An 18938-nucleotide genomic window follows, 5' to 3' on the forward strand; every position below is an offset into this window, starting at 1 on the left:
CCGGTCTTTAGAAACCAACACTACCCTACGTGTTTCACAGCTAATGGTCCCAATAAAAGATGCGGAGTAGCTCTCTTAGCTGGCTCCAAATGTACCTTTACATTATCCTCAAAAGTAGAGGCGAAGAATGGAAGATTTTTGATAGTTATTGGCCAGCTGGAGGGTAAATGGGTCTCCTTAGTATCTTTATATGCCCCCAACTCAAGGCAGGTCCCATTTCTGAAGTCAACACTGGCATTAATAGATAGGATTAAATGTGGAAGTGTGATAATATTGGGAGACTACAACCTAGTCATAGACCCTAGATTTAATAGGTCACTCCCTTATAGTCTCTCGGTTTCCCCAACCCACAGCAACCTGTCATTAGCGTTTGAGAGGCTCCTGGCAGAACATGGCGTATATGATGTTTGGAGGGTAGCAAATCCAAATGTAAGAGATTACACGTATTTCTCCTCATTGCACAACACATTCTCCCGAATAGATCTTATCCCTTCAGACAAATGGTCACTGCAGAACACCTGTAGGGTACAGATCTTCCCTATCTCCTGGTCAGACCATGCACTTGTGGTGTTGTCCTGGAAACCCACGAGACAGTACCCTCCTCTACGACCGTGGCATCTGTCGGCCCACCTACTCTCTTCCCTGGAAGCCAAGTTAGCAATTAAAGAAGCTCTTTTATCTTATATATAAACTAATGACCCCATGGAGACCTCGATGCTTACTTAATGGTGTGCTCTCAAAGCAGTAGTGAGGGGTACAGCTATCCAGGTAGCATCTTGCATGCGGAAAGTGAACATACATAGCCAAGCAGAGCTAGAAGCTAAACTTAAACACTTAGAATCACAACATAAACAGCACCCCACTAGATCCATTGGCTCGAAGATCTCTCTGGTCAAAGCTGATTTGCAAAAGTTACTCATGGCCCGCATTTCATTAAATTGCGTCAAAAATTGTATGTGGCAGGTAATAGAGAGCAGGCAGGCTATTGCCAAGGAAACTGAGGGAACTTTAGGCCCGCAACAGGATTAAGTACATAGTAAACCCTAAAGGTACCAAATGCTTTAAACCCCGGGACATAGCAAATGCTTCGCATCGTTCTACTTAAGCCTATATTACCTCCAACTAGACCCCTCTACTCATCATTCGACTATGATATATCCTCATTTCTGGAGGGAGTCCCCCTTCCTTCAATAGACCCCACAGTAGGGGAGGAGCTCATTGTTCTGTGGTCTCAGGAGGAAATTAGACAAGCTATTAAACATCTCCCAAAAGATAAGGCGCCTGGGCCAAATGGCTACATCAATAACTTTTTTACCACCTTCCATGAGGAATTGGTACCCATATTTGAGCAACTATATAATGCGGGCACAACAGCAGGGAAATTCCCAGCTGAAATGTTGGAATCCAATATTATAGTAATCCCTAAGCCAGGAAAGGACACCACAGACTGTAAAAACTATAAACCAATAGCTCTATTAAATTCGGACATTAAAATTTTCGCAAAACTTATAGCTAACAGGCTCTCCCCTGTTATTCCTATGCTCATTCACCCCAGACCAAGTGGGGTTTGTCACGGGCAGACATGCTCCTGACAATTCAAGGTGTATCTTCCACCTCATAGAACAGATCCACAAAAAGGAAGATGCACTGCTCCTGCTCTCATTGGATGCTGAAAAAGCGTTTGACAGACTCCACTGGTCATATATGACAAGGGTTCTTTAGCATATGGGGCTTGAAGAGGAGATCATGAGTGCTATCCTGGCGCTAATAGTAAACCCTCTGCGCGTGTGTTTAGCGATGGGTTTCTGTCCAACAATTTTCCAATATCCAATGGTACCTGGCCGGGATGCCCTTCTAGCCCAGTTTAGCGAAGCCCCTCTGTACAAACTTAATACATCTAAAACAGAGGCTCTTCCCATTAATATGCCCCAGGAGAGACTACAGAACCTGAGAGACACATATACCTATACTTGGAAATCCACAGAAATTTCTTATCTTGGCATTCAAAATAATGCCCCTCCCAAAGATGATGTATTTATTCTGCGTGCTCCAATTCCGACTCCCAGCTAGCCTTATAAGTAATCTAGTTAAGGTTATGAGGACATTTGTATGAAAGGCTAGGCCTCCATGGATGGCCCTACAGCGTATGACTAGGAGGAAAACACAGGGGGGGTTTGGCCATCCCTGACCTGGGGAGGTACCATGAAGCATATCCGCTCTCACAGATGCGTGATTGGTTCCTTCCAGGGGGTAGGAAATCTTGGGTCGACCTAGAAAAGGCTTGCAATCCTGATTTTCCATTGGTTGTTCTATTATGGGTTCCCCGAGACTGGAGACCTCTGGCCCATAACCTGCCCACTCGTACTAGGGACGCCTTGACAGTGTGGGACCAACTGTGTGAAGGCCCTAAGGGATTTGTCCGACCCACGGCAAATATCTCAATACAAGCTGTTGCCAGTCAGATTCCTGATTTAAACCTTTCAGGGTGGGCATCTAGAGGGATCTTGACGTTAAGCCACTTGTTTGAATCAGGTACACTTTCCTCCTTTATCCATTTGTATGAGCAATACCACTTGCCTAGAAGTGCCGTCTACAAATTCCTTCAGCTTAGGCACTGGCTGGCAGAACCCTCACTCAAAGACATTGCCATAAGGTCCCCTCTGGATATATATCATGTGAACCTGACAAAGAGCATTAATAGAGCTAGTATAACCACCTAGTACACTATTATAACTACGCAAGTAGACTTTCCCAAATTCAAAATACAACTTCAATGGGTGTCAGATCTCCAGGTAGAGTTCACAGGGGAGGAATGGTAATGTGCTGTCCGAAATTCCTTCAAAATGTCTCAATCACACTGAAATGCTGGCCTTCAGTACCCCCTACATGCTGGCGTAATTGCTCTGAGAGAGGAAATATATTCCATATTTTTTGGTCATGTCCAATCCTGGAACCCCTGTGGTTAGAAGTTTTTCATCTGTTTGTAAACGGTCCTTCGATACCCAATATAGCCCTCACCAGAGCTTGCATTACTACACCAATACCCACCCTCAATTCCTTCATGGGACAGATATGTGATGGGTCAAGTTTTTTATTGCAACGAGAGCTGCCATAGCACAGGCCTGGAAGCAACCTACTCCACCGACTTTGCCTAAGATTATAGCAAAAGTGAACTTTAGTTTCGAGATGGAGACCCTAGGAGTTCCGCATTCCACGGCTGCCACTTCTCTACTAGTGAAATGGCATAGTTGGCATATTTATGTTACGGAGGGAGAGGAAGCCCCGTCTTGGTCTCCTCACCAGTTAGATATGACTGATCCCTCTGGGCCTTAATGGTTTTTATCTAAGAGGTTCATAGTGTTTAGGTTTAAGTCCAAGGATACAATGGTCTGGTCTTCATACTGTAAAAGCAGACGTGGTTTATGTTTATGTTTTTTAATTCTAGCTTCATTAGCCAACTGGCTATATCTGTATTTGACTACTTCAGAGATGTGACTATATACTTTGCCTGTGTTTTATGATATATTGATGTGTTCCATACCCACTATGTACCCCTTCCCCCCATGTTATGTCTTCCCCTCTCCTCCCCCCTTGTTTTATTTCTGTACCCCCAGCAAATATTTTAGAACTCTCAATAATCTCAAAACAGCAGCAATCCTTTTCTGCAGTAGGCATTCCTGAGTCAGTAAGAATGGTGTCTTATCTGCTATGCAGCTTTCTGGTCCAGTAAGCATAGATGTTCAGACATATTCTGAATATATTTCTTTGTTCATATTGAATGTTTTCAGACAAACAATGTGTGGCTTTCTCACTGCTAAGTATGTGTGAAAATGCTGCAAAAACATAAAAACAGCAAATCTTTAACCATATATCTGCATTAATGTAAATGCATTCGTAACAGTGATGCAGCAAGTCTGACATTGAACATAATTTCATATTTGCATTCTCTTACAATGCAGCTAGTACAGTATGCCTGAGCACTTGCTTCTATCTTTTCTCTCCCTCTGTTTGCATATATGATAATGTCATTAATATAATTTAATTTTACAATTCATCTATATAGACAAAATTTTTAAAATGTAGTGTGTGTTGGTGCTGCTCCCATTTTTGTTGCACAGTATGGACAATTTTTTGTCACAGATTAAATGAGAGAGAGAGAGAGAGAGTGTGTGTGAGAGAGAACCGATCACCCACATTAAAACTATTGACAAATGAAGTTAATAACATTGATTATTTTGTTACCATGGCACCTGTCAAGGGGTGGGATATAGTGGACAGCAAGTGGACAGTCAGTTCTTGTGTTGAAAGCATGAAAAATGGCCAAGCTTAAGGATCTGAGCGACTTTGACCAGATTGTGATGGCTAGATGACTTGGTCAGAGCATCTCCAAAACAGCAAGTCTTGTGGAATGTTCCTGGCATACAGTGTTCAGTACCTACCAAAAGTGGTCCAAGGAAGGATAATCACTGAACCGGCAACAGGGTCACGGGTGCCCAAGGATCACTGACGCACGTAGGGAGCGAAGGCTAGCCTGTCTGGTCCAATACCACAAAATAGCTCCTGTAGCACAAGTTGTTGAAAAAGTTAATGCCGACTATAGTAGAAAGGTGTCAGAACACCCATTGCATTGCAGCTTGTTGCATAAGGGATGCATAGCTGCAGACCGGGCAGTGCCCATGCCGATACCTGTCCCAATAAAGTTCCTACAATGGGCACGTGAGCGCCAGCACATGACCATGGAACAATGGAAGAAGGGGGCCTGGTCTGATGAATCACATTTTCTATTACATCATATGGATGATCGTGTGTGTGTGTACGTTGTTTACCTGGGGGAGAGATGGCACAAGGATACACTATGGCAAGTAGGCAAGCCAGCAGAGGCAGGGTAATTCTCTATACAATGCTCTGCTGGGAACCCTTGGGTCCTGGCATTCATGTGGATCTTACTTTGACACGTACCAGATACCTAAATAGTGTTGCAAAGTACACCCCTTCCTGGCAATGGTATTCCCTGATGGCAGTGGATTCTTTCAGCAAGATAATGCGCACTGCAAAAATTGTTCAGGAATGGCTTGAGGAACATGACAAAGAGTTCAAGGTGCTGACTTGGGCTCCAAATTCCCCAGATCTCAATCCAATCGAGCATCTGTGGGATGTGCTGGTAAAACAAGTCCGAGCCATGGAGGCCCCACCTCGCAACTTACAGGACTTAAAAGAATCTGCTGCTAACATCTTGGTGCCAGATACCACAGGACACCTTCATTGGTCTTGTGGAGTCCATGCCGTGACGGGTAATGGATATTTTGTCAATTTACTGACACCTTCACTCTGCACTGTTTTGTTGTTGTTAAATGTCCCCCTGTGTGATAAAGCTCTGAAAACATAATCTTTCAATGAGTGTATTTGTAATAGAAGCTATTACAGTTTGCTACTTTTTTATGTATTATTTATTTACGCAAGAAGTGATGTAATTTCTGCTTGGAGTCCATCCCAAGCACATTACACAGACTTCCGTCAGCAGCACAGCGCTTCCCCATTTGCAGACTAAAGGAAGGGTGGATGGGCAGTGCCCACAGACACCTGCTTCATATCCACAACACAGAAAACTTTTTACCACTTTACCTTGATATATAGAGTACAAAATAAATGGACAGTTTGTGCAGCAATACATAGGTACATACTTCATATTTCAGTACGTTATACAATACAAGTACACAAAAATAGCATAGTGAATGTTAGCCCACATTGGTTTTAGCCTCATTATTAAATATAACCATCAGAACTACTATCCCAAAATTAAAATAATGTCAGGAAGTTTACTCTTAATGTGATGTGAACAGTTTAGAAGAGTGGGGGACATGTTCATGTGAGAAGAGGAAAACGGCTTAAAATGCCTGCTGTAAAGACTTAGGGCTAGATTTACTAAAGCGTGGGTTTGAAAAAGTGGAAATGTTGCCTATAGTAACCAATCAGATTCTAGCTGTCATTTATTTAGTGCATTCTACAAAATGATAGCTAGAATCTGATTGGTTGTTATAGGCAACATCTCCACTTTTTCAAACCCGCTGTTTAGTAAATATACCCTTTTCTTGGTAACGAAAACCTAGCTTGGTGGATCACAGCACCCATCTCCCTGGGAGATGCTTCTTTTAGCTTTGGACACATTTGAAAGACTTGTTCAGAGGTGTGCTTTGTAAGCATTTTCTCACGCTGGGTTTCCACTTCTGCTAAATGCATTTTAGTCAGACAGATCAACCATAATTGTGGCTTCAAAGAACCCTTAACTTGCTCAATAACACCCTGATCATTAAAACAAGTTCTGCAACAATACAGACACGACAACCAGATAGTTTAAAATTACATTTTTTATTTTAACACAGTAAACTAAAAATATATATATATTTCAAATGCATTTTATATCAGCCAGTTATAAAATAAATATGTAAAAGGAACATGGTGTACAACATAAAGTAAGTGATACACTGTATGTTTCACAGGTTATAAGCAATAAGTTAATAAGTAATCACTCTAATACTGCTACAATCCATGCTTTACCTCAGTCTATTGAATGCCTGTGCGGTTTATGTTATTCATTCCAGTATTTTATTTATATTATTATTTTTTGCATATTACAATGCCCTCATGAGCATACATTACATTAAAACATATCAGGATATGCAAATCCATCAAACTGTATTATGGCAATGCTTGCAATTCTAGGCAGAGTAATTGGTCTATATGAAAACCCTGAGGAATGTTTATCTGTGTACATAATGGTTCTGGTTGAGTGCAATTCAGTATATGCAGAGCGTAATTATACATAAGGTCATTCTTGGTAACACATAAAAAAATTACATACAAAATGATAACATTCCTGTATGCAAGTCCTTTCTACAAAACGGTATGTATATATTTGCAAAGTGTTTGAATACTAGATGTTTATATCTAGCTCGCTGGCTTACCTGCTTGTAATAATTGGCTGTTAACCCTTGTGCTTCTTTAGAGGTATAGTTTCATGATTCATCAGCATCTGAAGGGTTAACTTGTGCATAAGCTGAACTTACTTTTTCAGAACCTGCCTGTGTACGACAATGATCTTTAAAACAAAGAAAAAAAAGCAGCATCGTTTTGAAAAATTACATGCTGAAAAGTTCATTTCCATGCTCGAAAATCGCTTGTACAAACTGCTTGAAAATCCGATCCATGTAGGTTTGCTGTCTTGGCCAAATGCCCTCCAGAAATCCAATATGGCCTCCGTAGGCTGTAAGCACCAATGAGACATTTGGATTTTGTTTGGCAGTTTCCACTGGTATTGCTAAAACAAAGACAAACAATATTTTATAAGAACAAAATACATATACAGGTAGCGGTTTATTTATGCCAAATTTGAACTCTCCGTATTTATAACTTTCTCATTATCTGGAGCAACAGACTCAAAATGGGTCTCCATTGCATTCAACAATGATCTCAATGCACTTTTGGAGTCCTTTAGAGTTGGACACAGGTTTATCTGCGACACGTAAAAACATGCTTTCTGTACTGCACATGAAAATGTGGCCATATTTACAGTTGTATACAATCTAAATGTGTGGCCTTTTATGTCTAAAGAGGTGGAACGGCATGAACAATCATATCTTGAATACAGTATGTGTGTGCACACATAAGTGTAGCACTACCCCTTGAGCCCTTGAGATTTGGCCTAATTAGACTTGGATACATCTCCAGATACAATTCTTAAGGGGTGTATCTTTAATGGGTACCAGAGGCCTGATGTAAAGATACGTCCTAATGATATAACACCAGCAGCACTATCTGGTCGCTTCTGTCTTGCTGCCTGCATATTGACTCATACAGCTGATAGTACTTGTAAAGAAGCAGCTTCTATTAGGTTATAGATGCCCACCTTCCTGTGATGACATCATCATGGGGGTGTGGCCCATAAGTACCTCTGGTATCCTCATGTAGAGAAACTTCGGGAATCTAAGGAAGGAATTTTGAGTCTGGGTTGCAAACCCACACTTGGCATTCAAGCGCTGTCTTCTCAAACTCGATGGCGAAAAGCAAGTATCACTCCCTCCCCCATACTCCATAGTACCCTACTGTCCTCATCTTCTCATTAAACTCTGCAATGGGTGCTTATGGCAGTATATGAGAAACATATGGAGACAGTATAAGAGGAGCATCGGGATGATATACATATAAAGGATTGAGGATGTTATACATATAACAGACTAAGGACAATATACATCTAAAGGACTGAGGATGAGATACACATATGGGTCTGATTCTGCAAGGGGTTAGTGATATAGGACAAAGTGATTTATGGGATATGATATATTAGACAATGAGGATATATGGTATGGGAGCAGAGAAGTGTTATGGGAGCAGAGACATTGTACTAGGATTATAATATTATGGGACAAGGATTCTAATACGAGAAAGGAAAACGTTGGGAATGATAATAATAATCTACAATAATAATGATCTATGTGAATGATTTGTAGAGAATAGATTGTTGCGCTGTATGCGAATAAGATCAAGTTGTATTATATCATTGTGCTATATTATATTATTGTGATAATAATGGCAGCACGGTGGCTTAGTGGTAATCACTTCTGCCTCATATCACTGGGGTCATGAGTTTGATTTCCATGGTCTTATCTGTGTGGAGTTTGTATGTTCTCCTCATGTGTGCGTGGGTTTCCTCCCACACTCCAAAAATGTACTAGTAGGTTAATTGGCTGCTATCAAATTGACGTGTGTCTGTAAGCCCCAATGGGTCAGAAACTGATGTGAGTGAGTTCTCTGTACAGCGCTGCAGAATTAGTGGCGCTATATAAATAGATGATGAAGATAGAGCTGTGATTGAGTACATGCTGAGCTAATGCTGCTAACATGGGGATTGTAAAAGGATCTTGGATCTGCACGATCAATCACATGAGGAAGATACTTATACACTTTTATGAGACACAATAAGAAATAAGTAATGGAAGTTAATGTACAGATATCGTATAATGCCACTGTTCCTCTACTAGCATGAAGCCTGTCTATACCAGTGTATTAGTCTATGTCAACGGGTAATGCTAATACCATTGGTAATGCCTTGTTGTACAAGCATAATTCAAACTTAACTCTGTCAAATATGTGTATATGTACATTACATATTTGTCATGTATATATTTAAGATCTCACCATGTCCAGGGGAGAAGACGTCATCCACGGCATTCAGACACAACACTGGTATCTCAATTGATTTCACCCTGTGGCATGGACTAGCATCCTTATAATAGTGATCATTTGTTGGGTAACGAAACATCACTGATGTAAACCGTGTGTCAAACTCTCTAATGGACTTAGCCTGCGATTTAATATGGAACAGGAAAATCAAGTCAGATCATGATCACCAAGCAAAGTAATTACAAAAATTGCATTTAGGTGCAAATTTGGACTTAACCACAGGAATCAACAACACGTTTGCTTTTATTGTCCGACTTGCATTAGATAGATTAAAAAGGTAATTGGCAGCTATGTAAGCCTAAACACACAATACCAGTACATGCATACAAGACTGGAGAAAACAGTCATTCTGCTTTACATGACTTGGCAAAGATTTTTTTTAATAAATATTTTTGGAATATTAAGTCCTGAAATCCCGTAATGATGCATTATAGTTTGAAATACATTAGTTACACTGAACCATTACATAGAAACCACTTGCACCACCGTACATAACAATAATTAGATAAACATTTAATGTGCCACACATCCTCTAAAAATGTGACCCAACTATTGAGGCAAGTCAGATTTTATTATAGCATTCTCCGCTATTTGTGCCTATTTTATTTATCATTTTCCTACTTCAACTATGTACACTGCTATTGAAACTCTGTCTGCACATACTTACAATATGGTCTGGGATTGTACTGCCCAATAATTATTGAAGATCTCATTGACTTAAATGCTGCCTGGCAAAAAACATGACAATCTATTTTGTAATTATAAAGAGTTCTGAAAGGCAAGAATTAGCATGGTCACCTCTCCCTTGGGGTAGACCGTTGACACACAGACAAACTAAATCACAATCTATCAGTTAACAGAGCTTAACATGAAATATGAAAGAAAAGCCTATGCTTGTCCAGCTTTTACTTATATCAGTCTTTGTCTAACCATTGAGGAGACATTGAGTCTATTCCACAAAATATGGATTAGATTGCACAAAATTACTTACAAAATGTGATCTCTATGCCTCTCTCAGATCAGCATGGTCAGTTCTTTCCCCATGTAGTGAGAGAACTCAGCAGGCCCAACCATTTATCAGGCCCTGCAAAGCTGCAAACTATAAACTGACACTCCATGTTAGAACTTGGTTTGGTCTAACTGGTGTGGTAATAAGTAACTGCTCATCTCTCTCACACGCCTCTCTGCTTTGTGTTTTACAAAACCACCATACATACAGTAGACCTTTTTCCAGCCAAGATAGAAACACTGTCCTGGTACAACTGCTTATAACCAGGGGCGGATCTAGACTATTGATATACCCGGGGCGATTTTAGGGGGGGGGCGATTTAGGCCCCACCCCCTTTCTGATTTCTAATGCTGCCGGCGGCTGCACAGTATGTGCAGGTCCGCTCGGCAGTGACAGTGTGCTGCCCCGCTGCTCTGATTGTGTTTAAAACACAATCAGAGCAGCGGGGCAGCACACTGTCACTACCGAACGGACCTGCACATACTGTGCAGCCGCCAGCAGCAAGCCCCTGCTTATAACAGGCCAATGCCAACCGGCTGTGCCTCCATCCTAAACTCTGGATACTCTCAGCCAGATAATTGAATATTTTGTGAAAACAGGCATGTTTTGTAACACCTCTTCACAAAGCAAACGTGAGCAATAATGTCACTGTAAGTGTCATTCATGCAGATGGAGGTCTTACTGTGTTCAGTGTCAAGACTTAAGAATAAAAACATACCTGTCATTCATGCAGATGGAGGTCTTACTGTGTTCAGTGTCAAGACTTAAGAATAAAAACATACCATACATTCTGCATGACTACAATCATGCAGAGCCTGGAACGCTATAGATAGAGTTCACTGGGTTCTTTGAGGTGTCAGTAAGGTATGTGAAAGTTCGCTTTCCATGAAGACACTTTTAAACTAAAACTATTATATATGAGAACTGTACTACATTCATATATGACATACATACCTTCATGACATAATCAATGTCAAATTGTTTTTCCAGTACATTGCGGTGCCTAGAAAATAACAAATACATTAATTTCAATATGGAGTGTCGAAGTCGTATAATTGGATGAACGAAAGTATATTGTTTAATATTGTTTTGCCGTGCAATTGCGATCAGTATGCCACGTAACACGTGGCATGGCGCGATCACATGGTAAAACACGCACGCACACACTCGCACTCTAACATTTAGTTATTTATATATTTCATATTATAATGGTTCCATTTCCCAGTGATTTATGAGCAGATGGTATTTAGTTTATAGTTATATATATATTTTAAGGTTATATGTACACTTTAGTGATATTTAAGGTTCAGGTTACAGGAAACATGTCTGTTTAGTATCATTTTAATCCACTATTCATCAGCAGTTGTCCGGTTCATTCGCCGAAGAGATTGCACATTGCATACTCTAGTTAGCGATGTTAGGGAATAAATGTTTAAACTGTTACTGACTGTGTATTGTGAATAGACTAGCTTAAACTGGTTTCTGGGCAGGAGAATCATCTGGAATGTTGACCCTCACCCTTGGAGGGGGTTGTTTGAGCTAGCCTATGACTTGTTTACACTGGACCCTCCTGAAGCTTGGACCTATAGAAGCAAGCCACGTCATCTGCATTGTTTTCTCTATAACACTGAGTGTATATAATACTGTTTTGCTGGTACTGGTTTCAGTCATTCTCTGACCACAGTATTCTGGAGTGAAATACTGTAAGCTGGTACCAGCAGAGCGTGGCGGTATGTATGTATATATTTGGTATCGGCTGTACTGTATTATAATTATGTATTGAACTGCTAAATTTGTATCTGCTAAATAAATTATTTTGTGCTTTGGAAACACAAATTGCTTAGACTATGCTTATTGGAAAACGATAGAATTACTTTAATAGGGGTAAAACTGAACAGAAGAGCTTCAGAATGTTCCTTAGCCTACCTGTAAATTGTATTGCTTTCTATTTGAATTTGTATACTGTATATAATTTCCTACTGTTGATCCTGCCATACTGTATATTCAGTACATGAAAATTAACAATATCTGATATTCCAATTTCAATGGACCACTAGACGACAAGCACACTTACTTTTCTAATTATGCACATTTTCCGAAAACACAACTTAACAAATATGAGGTTCTGTATGTCTAGTGCATGGCAAATGCTTTATCTAAACTAAATTCCTACAATGTATATGCAAATCTTGAAACAAAACATTCTCATTTGATAGAGAGCAGACCATAATTGGCAAAAAAGTAATTATACTAATTTAAGTAACTGAGGCTTACCTCATAATTGATGCTTGTAGGCAAGTTGTTAAATAGTAATTAAAGAGTATCCAATTAAGAGGTTTCTCAAGGACAATTGCTGATTCAAAGACTTCCCAACCAGCGGAGAACACAGCCGCACCCAGAAGTGGTGTCTGACGCCCAGTTTTACCCAGGTAGTTCAGCAACAGCATTCTATAAATAAGTGTGTAAAAGTGCTGATTAATCATACTAAAATGTGCAAAAAATGGTGGTTGTGGAACAAAATTAATTAGAATTGTAGTCAGCAGATAAAGGAGCAGTGATTAATTGTCATTAACAAAAGCAGACAATGTCAAACAGGTTAATTTCTGTCTTGATACTGGAATTTTTATATATAAATTTGTGAATGTTACAAGAGTCTTGGGGCTAGATTTACTAAGCTGCGGGTTTGAAAAAGTGGGGATGTTGCCTATAGCAACCACCAATCAGATTCTAGCTGTCATTTTGTAGAATGTACTAAATAAATGAAAGGTAGAATCTGATTGGTTTCCCTTTACAAGGCAGCGCCGCTTTAAATTTAAGCGCTGAAGACGCCGATCTCGCCAGAGTTGAAGAATCCGGTCAATGATACATTTACCCCCAGGTGTAGTAAACATGTCCCAAATCTGTCTAACAATAAACAGCCATTCTGCCCATAACCCTTAACACTGCATAAAACCAGTAGAATTATGAACAAGGCCACAGGCAAGCACATAGGGGGATTATCAGTGCCTGGAATCCTCTCTCCAGACTGGAGGTACTGAATAAATTATGCACTGAGACACCTAGCAACGCACTGACCCCTTTATGTAGGGCAGTGTGATTTCTAGCATTTTCCAGTATTTTATCCTTGGAGTATGTTTTAATCAGAATTGTGTACTTAGAACTACAGGCACTATCACACTGCAGAGAGAATATCAGAGCTATAATTTGCTAGTATTCTAATAGCCTCTGGTTATCTAGTTCTTTATTTATATATTTTATACTAAACTGAATTAACAGCCAGTAGAGTTCTAATGTCAGTGACATGTGACCATGTATAATTATGTCTCTATGTTGGTGTGATAGTTACACAACCATTAAATCTTAAAAGTATAATAGTTTTAAATATTGTCCACATAAAATCTGTTGTAACTATCATAACTAAGTTTGCTGTAGGTACACCATCATCATCACCATTTATTTATATAGCGCCACTAATTCCGCAGCGCTGTACAGAGAACTCACTTACATCAGTCCCTGCCCCATTGGGGCTTACAGTCTAAATTCCATAATACACACACAGACAGATGCACAAACTAGAGTCAATTTGTTAGCAGCCAATTAACCTATCAGTATGTTTTTGGAGTGTGGGGGGAAACCGGAGCACCCGGAGGAAACCCATGCAAACACGGGGAGAACATACAAACTCCTCACAGATAAGGCCATGGTTGGGAATCAAACTCATGACCCCAGTGCTGTAAGGCAGAAGTGCTAACCACTTTGCATTATATATCTTTATAACAGTAACAATATTTATTAAATAAAAAAGTTGTTTTAAAATATTGTTAAAATGTATTTTTGTATATGTTATGTATAATTAAATCCAGAAAAAGTAAACATAATCAAGTTTTTCTAACAACGGTGGCTAATACTGATGTGGTAGTGGGTAAGAAAATATCAGGCAGCAGGCAAATGCAAAACATCCAATACAATATATACTTTCATGTCTGCTAGAGACAATTATCAAAGTAGAATCTCCAAATATATGTTGGAGGTGACAGGGAGAAGCAAATCTTATTTACATTAAACTACAATTACAGGTGTTCTAAAAGAATGTTCCAGGATTCCCATGTTGCTACAATACATGGAAGGGGAATGTGGTGGGAGTATGACTGTGCTCTTGCCCAAACTTCTTAGAGGAACATGGCAACATTAGGTTTGTCCTCTAGGGAATCAAATTGTACAGGACCTGGTTAACAAGCTGCAACAAGAAACAAAGAAAACTAAAAAGCAAATCCAATTTAGATAGTAGCAATACATTTAATGTTAATAATGCAAAGTGTGCCACTTCCTATAGGGAAATAGGATCTAGGATTAAAATGGAAAAAAATGGATGCTGTTTATTTCCAAACAATTAAAGCATCAATATGACTTGATAAATGATCCTATTAAAGTGCCTCTCCTCCTAGCCAAAGCTTTGCGCAGCTGATTTTCCGTGGTTCCTCCTTTACTCCTACCGCCCCGGCCAACAACCTGGCGGGAAGGTGAGTAGGATGACCAAATACAATCTGCAGGAGATTGCAGCCTGCGATTGGTCCTCCCACTGACTCACACACCACCTCCGCTGCCATTTGTAAGTGGCAAATTAAATAGATTCCCGACTCTGAAATACAGAACGGTCAAGAGCCCTGGGAAAAAAGCTGCATGTAGCAGCCCCCGCTTCTCCGGCTAGGGGTGAAAGACACCTCTGTAAAATCTTTTACCTAGTTGGTACTGCAGATACCAAGTCATTACTTACATTAATTACTGTGAGGGAATATACAGGGTGACCTTCAGAAAATTGTTAGGACTTGGTATGTTCTAGTACAGTATATTCAGCCCTATTTGATTCTGGTTTTCAGTAAACAAAAAAAACTATAATTAGGAACTAACCCTGCTACTGCTTAAGGCTTGACTGTAACGGTCACAAGGGTGACGTGTACGTATATATATGCCTTTACACTAAGAAAGTTGAGGGTAACATTTTTTTTTTTGAGGGTAACATTTTTTTTTTTTTGTAGATATGTTGTAGAAGCAACATATCTACATAATGTAGATATAATGTATATTGGCCACTAAAATGCTGTCTGTTGCATATGAGGCGTTAGAACACCTTGTATTGTATATCAATCACTGAAATGCTCTATTTATTGAATAGAAATCACATGTTTTGTACATTGGTCACTGTCATTACTGTATCGTTTCCAGTAAAAACAATTAAGAGACATTTTAATAGCTCTTACCCTCCCATGGAAACACCAGCTGCCGTAAGTGGAGCCTCTGGGTACAAAGAGTGCACATGCTGAATGACTGTCTCCAAATCCTCTGTGTTAGCAGCACAATATGTCCTTGGTGTCTGCGAGAAGAAGCCAAAACATAAAGACACAATGATAAGCTTCATACGACTGCTATTACAGGTCACAGTAACTCACAATATATATGGTGATTAACCTCAAGGAAATACATAAAGTCATAAACTTTACAGGGTTTACCCATCATATGTCCAATAATCTATTTTAATGCTATGTCTAGAATGCTGCTTTCAAGGCTTTAGAAAGTAATATCATTCTCTCTTTGTATACTTCAAAGGAAACAAATGTTCATTATCATTGTTTATTAAAATAAAATAATATTGTCCATTCTGTAAAATAGAGAAACGGAAAACATGAATTTGACAGCTCAGTTGAGGAGTCTTCATCACTTAGTACAGGTGAGGGCTGCTAGTGGCCCGCTGAGCCTTTATTTTTAGCCACCACTTGGCAGCTCCCATCACTTTGCTTTGTTGTAGAGAGGGAGACTGAACAGGAGCAGAGACTTCCACGTCACATGACCTCCTCTGCACAAGGTTGGGCGGTCATGCAGGATACCAGAGGAGGAGGAGGGAGAGCAGTGTGCATCCTCCCATCCTCTGTGAGTGCCGTGTGGGGAAGGTCTGATGGGCATGGGGGGGGGGGGGCTGCGAGGCATATGGCGAGGTTTGATGATGACTTGTGGGTAGGTCTGAAAGGCATGTGGAGGCGTTGAGGCATGTGAGCAGGTCTGAGTGACATGTGGGTAGATCTGAGTCTCATGAAGTGGAGTTTTGATGTACATATGAGATCTGAGTGCATGTAGGTGGATTTTGTAGCAAGTGTGGATCTGAGCGCATGTGCTGGAATTTTGGAGCAAGTGAGGGGCATGTGGTGGTATTTTGGATTGAATGATGTTGGAGTCCCAAGGTCGTTTTCTGGTTGTTGTTTTTTTGTTCTTGAAATTAAGGGTAATTGAAGATTGGGGGGGTCACACATGTGGCCCTTGAAAATATTGTCAGGTTGAATACCTAGTACAATTTAAAGACAATGGTAGGTTATAAGAGGATGAGGCTTGGTTCAGCATTAAAAGTCTTTTTATGCCATTAGTAATCTAGATCTTATCGTGATGCTGTAACAAGTACAAGTCATGGACCTAGCGTAGATATTGAACACAGAAAAGAAACACAAAGCAATTTTACGCAGAATACAGCACACATCAGCATTTTCATTCCACAATGATTCAGGCCCTAAATGACCACCATACTGTTTAACAGCCATAATCAGCAAAGAGTCATCATTAATATATCCAGCAAGTTTTGCCTTTTGCACACATTAGTCCCTTCATGATCGGAAGGATTCTCCACTTTATGATCAAAACAACTTTCAGTTTTAAGTTTTTGGTTTTGCTTACAAATGTAAATTTTATATTGTTTTTCTAGGGAGAGATAGAGCTTTCTTTGGGTAGCAGATAGTTAGATAATACTTAATTTTAAAGTATGATTTATAGAAAATACTTATTCAAGTTTATACCTTTCGTAACTTCTACAGATAGTACAAGCCCATTAATTTACCAAAAAATTTCATTAGTTTGGTTCTGTTAGATCCAATTTACATACATCCAATAGTGCTGGAAGGCAGAAAATACCTGGAACAGGTTTCTCCTGCACTGTGCTGGGATTGGCTTTTGCTTGGGGGAGTTCATGTCATGTCAATGACGTGATGACACAGAACTTCTGTTTGGACGAGGAAGCTGCACAGAGTTCACTTTTAGCGATATGGGCCGGCAATCGGCAGGCATTTGGCAAGTGGGTTAGATAAATATTATAACTATTTTCTAGAACATAGCAGATGAACAAAACTGGTGCTCTTCCAAAACATCCATGTTGATGGATGTTAGGGAAATATAGAGTTAACAAAAATAGATAAAATATTTTTTTGCTGATGGACTACTGCTCCTCACAAGCCCTGGCATGCCTCAACACTCTGGGTAAGTTGGTGACTGTAGAACTAATGGCAGTATACCCATGGCTGCCAGAGCATACTGGCAGTTGTAGGACAAGTGCCAACATGACGTGGGCATCCAAGGCCCACAGGGTCCTGTAGTGCACCATAAAAAAGTATGTTAAATGTGTTAGGATTGATAGCAAATAAATAATACCTTTGCTCTTGGTCCTATAACTACATCATATCTTGTAAAAGAAAAGTATTAAATTGTACATTACCTCTCGGCGTAATTTCCTGGGTATGCACTAAATACGTGTGAGTAGTCAGGAAAAATGTTATATTTTTGTGATTATTGTTTTTTTTTTCTATCGAATGTAAATCAAACAAAAACAAATTTCAATTTTCTACCAAATAAAAACCATATTTCTTTTGAAACTAAAACTGTTTATTTAGACTTAAAAAAAAGCCAACTCAGCATAAAATTGTTCCGTTCATTATGGTATAAACTAATTCCAGTCATGAAAGGATTAAGAAATAAGGATTTAAAGAAATAAGATCAAGTCGCACACCAGTATATTTATACCTCATATCTCACCTCACAGCTACCTCAAGATCTTTGCAAATGACAGAAGAAAATCTAAATTTATTATGGGATTAACACCAAGGAAACAGAACATTAAACACAAAACAGGCGCTTAACATACCAAGATATTTAAAGCTGATTATACTATATCTGCTCACACAGTGGATTTATTTAGTTCATGGACTTGAGCTTTGTTAATAAGGATTTTGTACATCTTACCACAAAAGTGCATTGTAGTCACTTTCAAAGCACACGGAGCCAACTGTACTCAAGGAATATAGAAATTAAAGGAAGATTTAGGAAGATTTTCCATTGACAAGGAGGCCTGTCATTGATTTTAGTGTGGTTTTGTTTATACAATGTATGTATGCTGCAATGTTATGTACTTTATAGCTCTTCTGTAAACATGTCTTGTTTACAAGACAGTCACAAAGAAGAGATTCCCTCTCGTTCTAGGGTAATTAATATAACATAATAAGTGGTTTCTATTTTATATAAGCCTTCAATAACCTGTATTAGAAATGATATATCTAAGTAGCACTGTTGCTATCTCTGACTATGCATTTTTTTTTAAAAGCAACCACCCTTCTCCATTAATATTTCTAGAAACTAGACCAGTCTATATCATTTGCAATAAAAATTCTTCCAAATACATATAATTGGAAACTAACCATTTATTAAACCCTAGATTGCTGGTATACTCCTACTTTAAACCGAAAAACAAAAATAAATGGATCAGGTGCACAATACTCTCTGATTTTACAATTTGTTGAGACTGGTGAGAGATAAACATAAAACTTAACTTTTATTAATTCAAACAAAAAAGCGAAATGATTCCGACTATGCTAATTTAAAAACA

General features: G+C 39.3%; 1 protein-coding gene across 2 annotated transcripts in view; it reads right to left on the reverse strand.

Annotated features, from left to right (window-relative positions):
* Positions 1-6358: 6358 nt before the first annotated feature.
* Positions 6359-18938, reverse strand: part of ABHD3 (abhydrolase domain containing 3, phospholipase) — a 49701-nt gene continuing 37121 nt past the window's right edge. Inside the window, exons 5-10 of one of the 2 annotated variants that reach the window (XM_075213397.1) lie at positions 15505-15617; positions 12521-12694; positions 11201-11249; positions 9193-9358; positions 7141-7315; positions 6359-6779 (exon numbers count right to left, since the gene is read on the reverse strand). In XM_075213397.1, the coding sequence (XP_075069498.1) occupies positions 6659-6779; positions 7141-7315; positions 9193-9358; positions 11201-11249; positions 12521-12694; positions 15505-15617 (798 nt within the window). In that variant the 3' untranslated portion in view covers positions 6359-6658. Of the gene's footprint in view, positions 7316-9192; positions 9359-11200; positions 11250-12520; positions 12695-15504; positions 15618-18938 lie in introns of both variants that reach the window. The other variant, XM_075213395.1, reaches the window with a different exon arrangement.

The sequence above is a fragment of the Mixophyes fleayi genome, chromosome 5 (assembly GCF_038048845.1).
Source record: "Mixophyes fleayi isolate aMixFle1 chromosome 5, aMixFle1.hap1, whole genome shotgun sequence".
NCBI lineage: Eukaryota > Metazoa > Chordata > Amphibia > Anura > Limnodynastidae > Mixophyes > Mixophyes fleayi.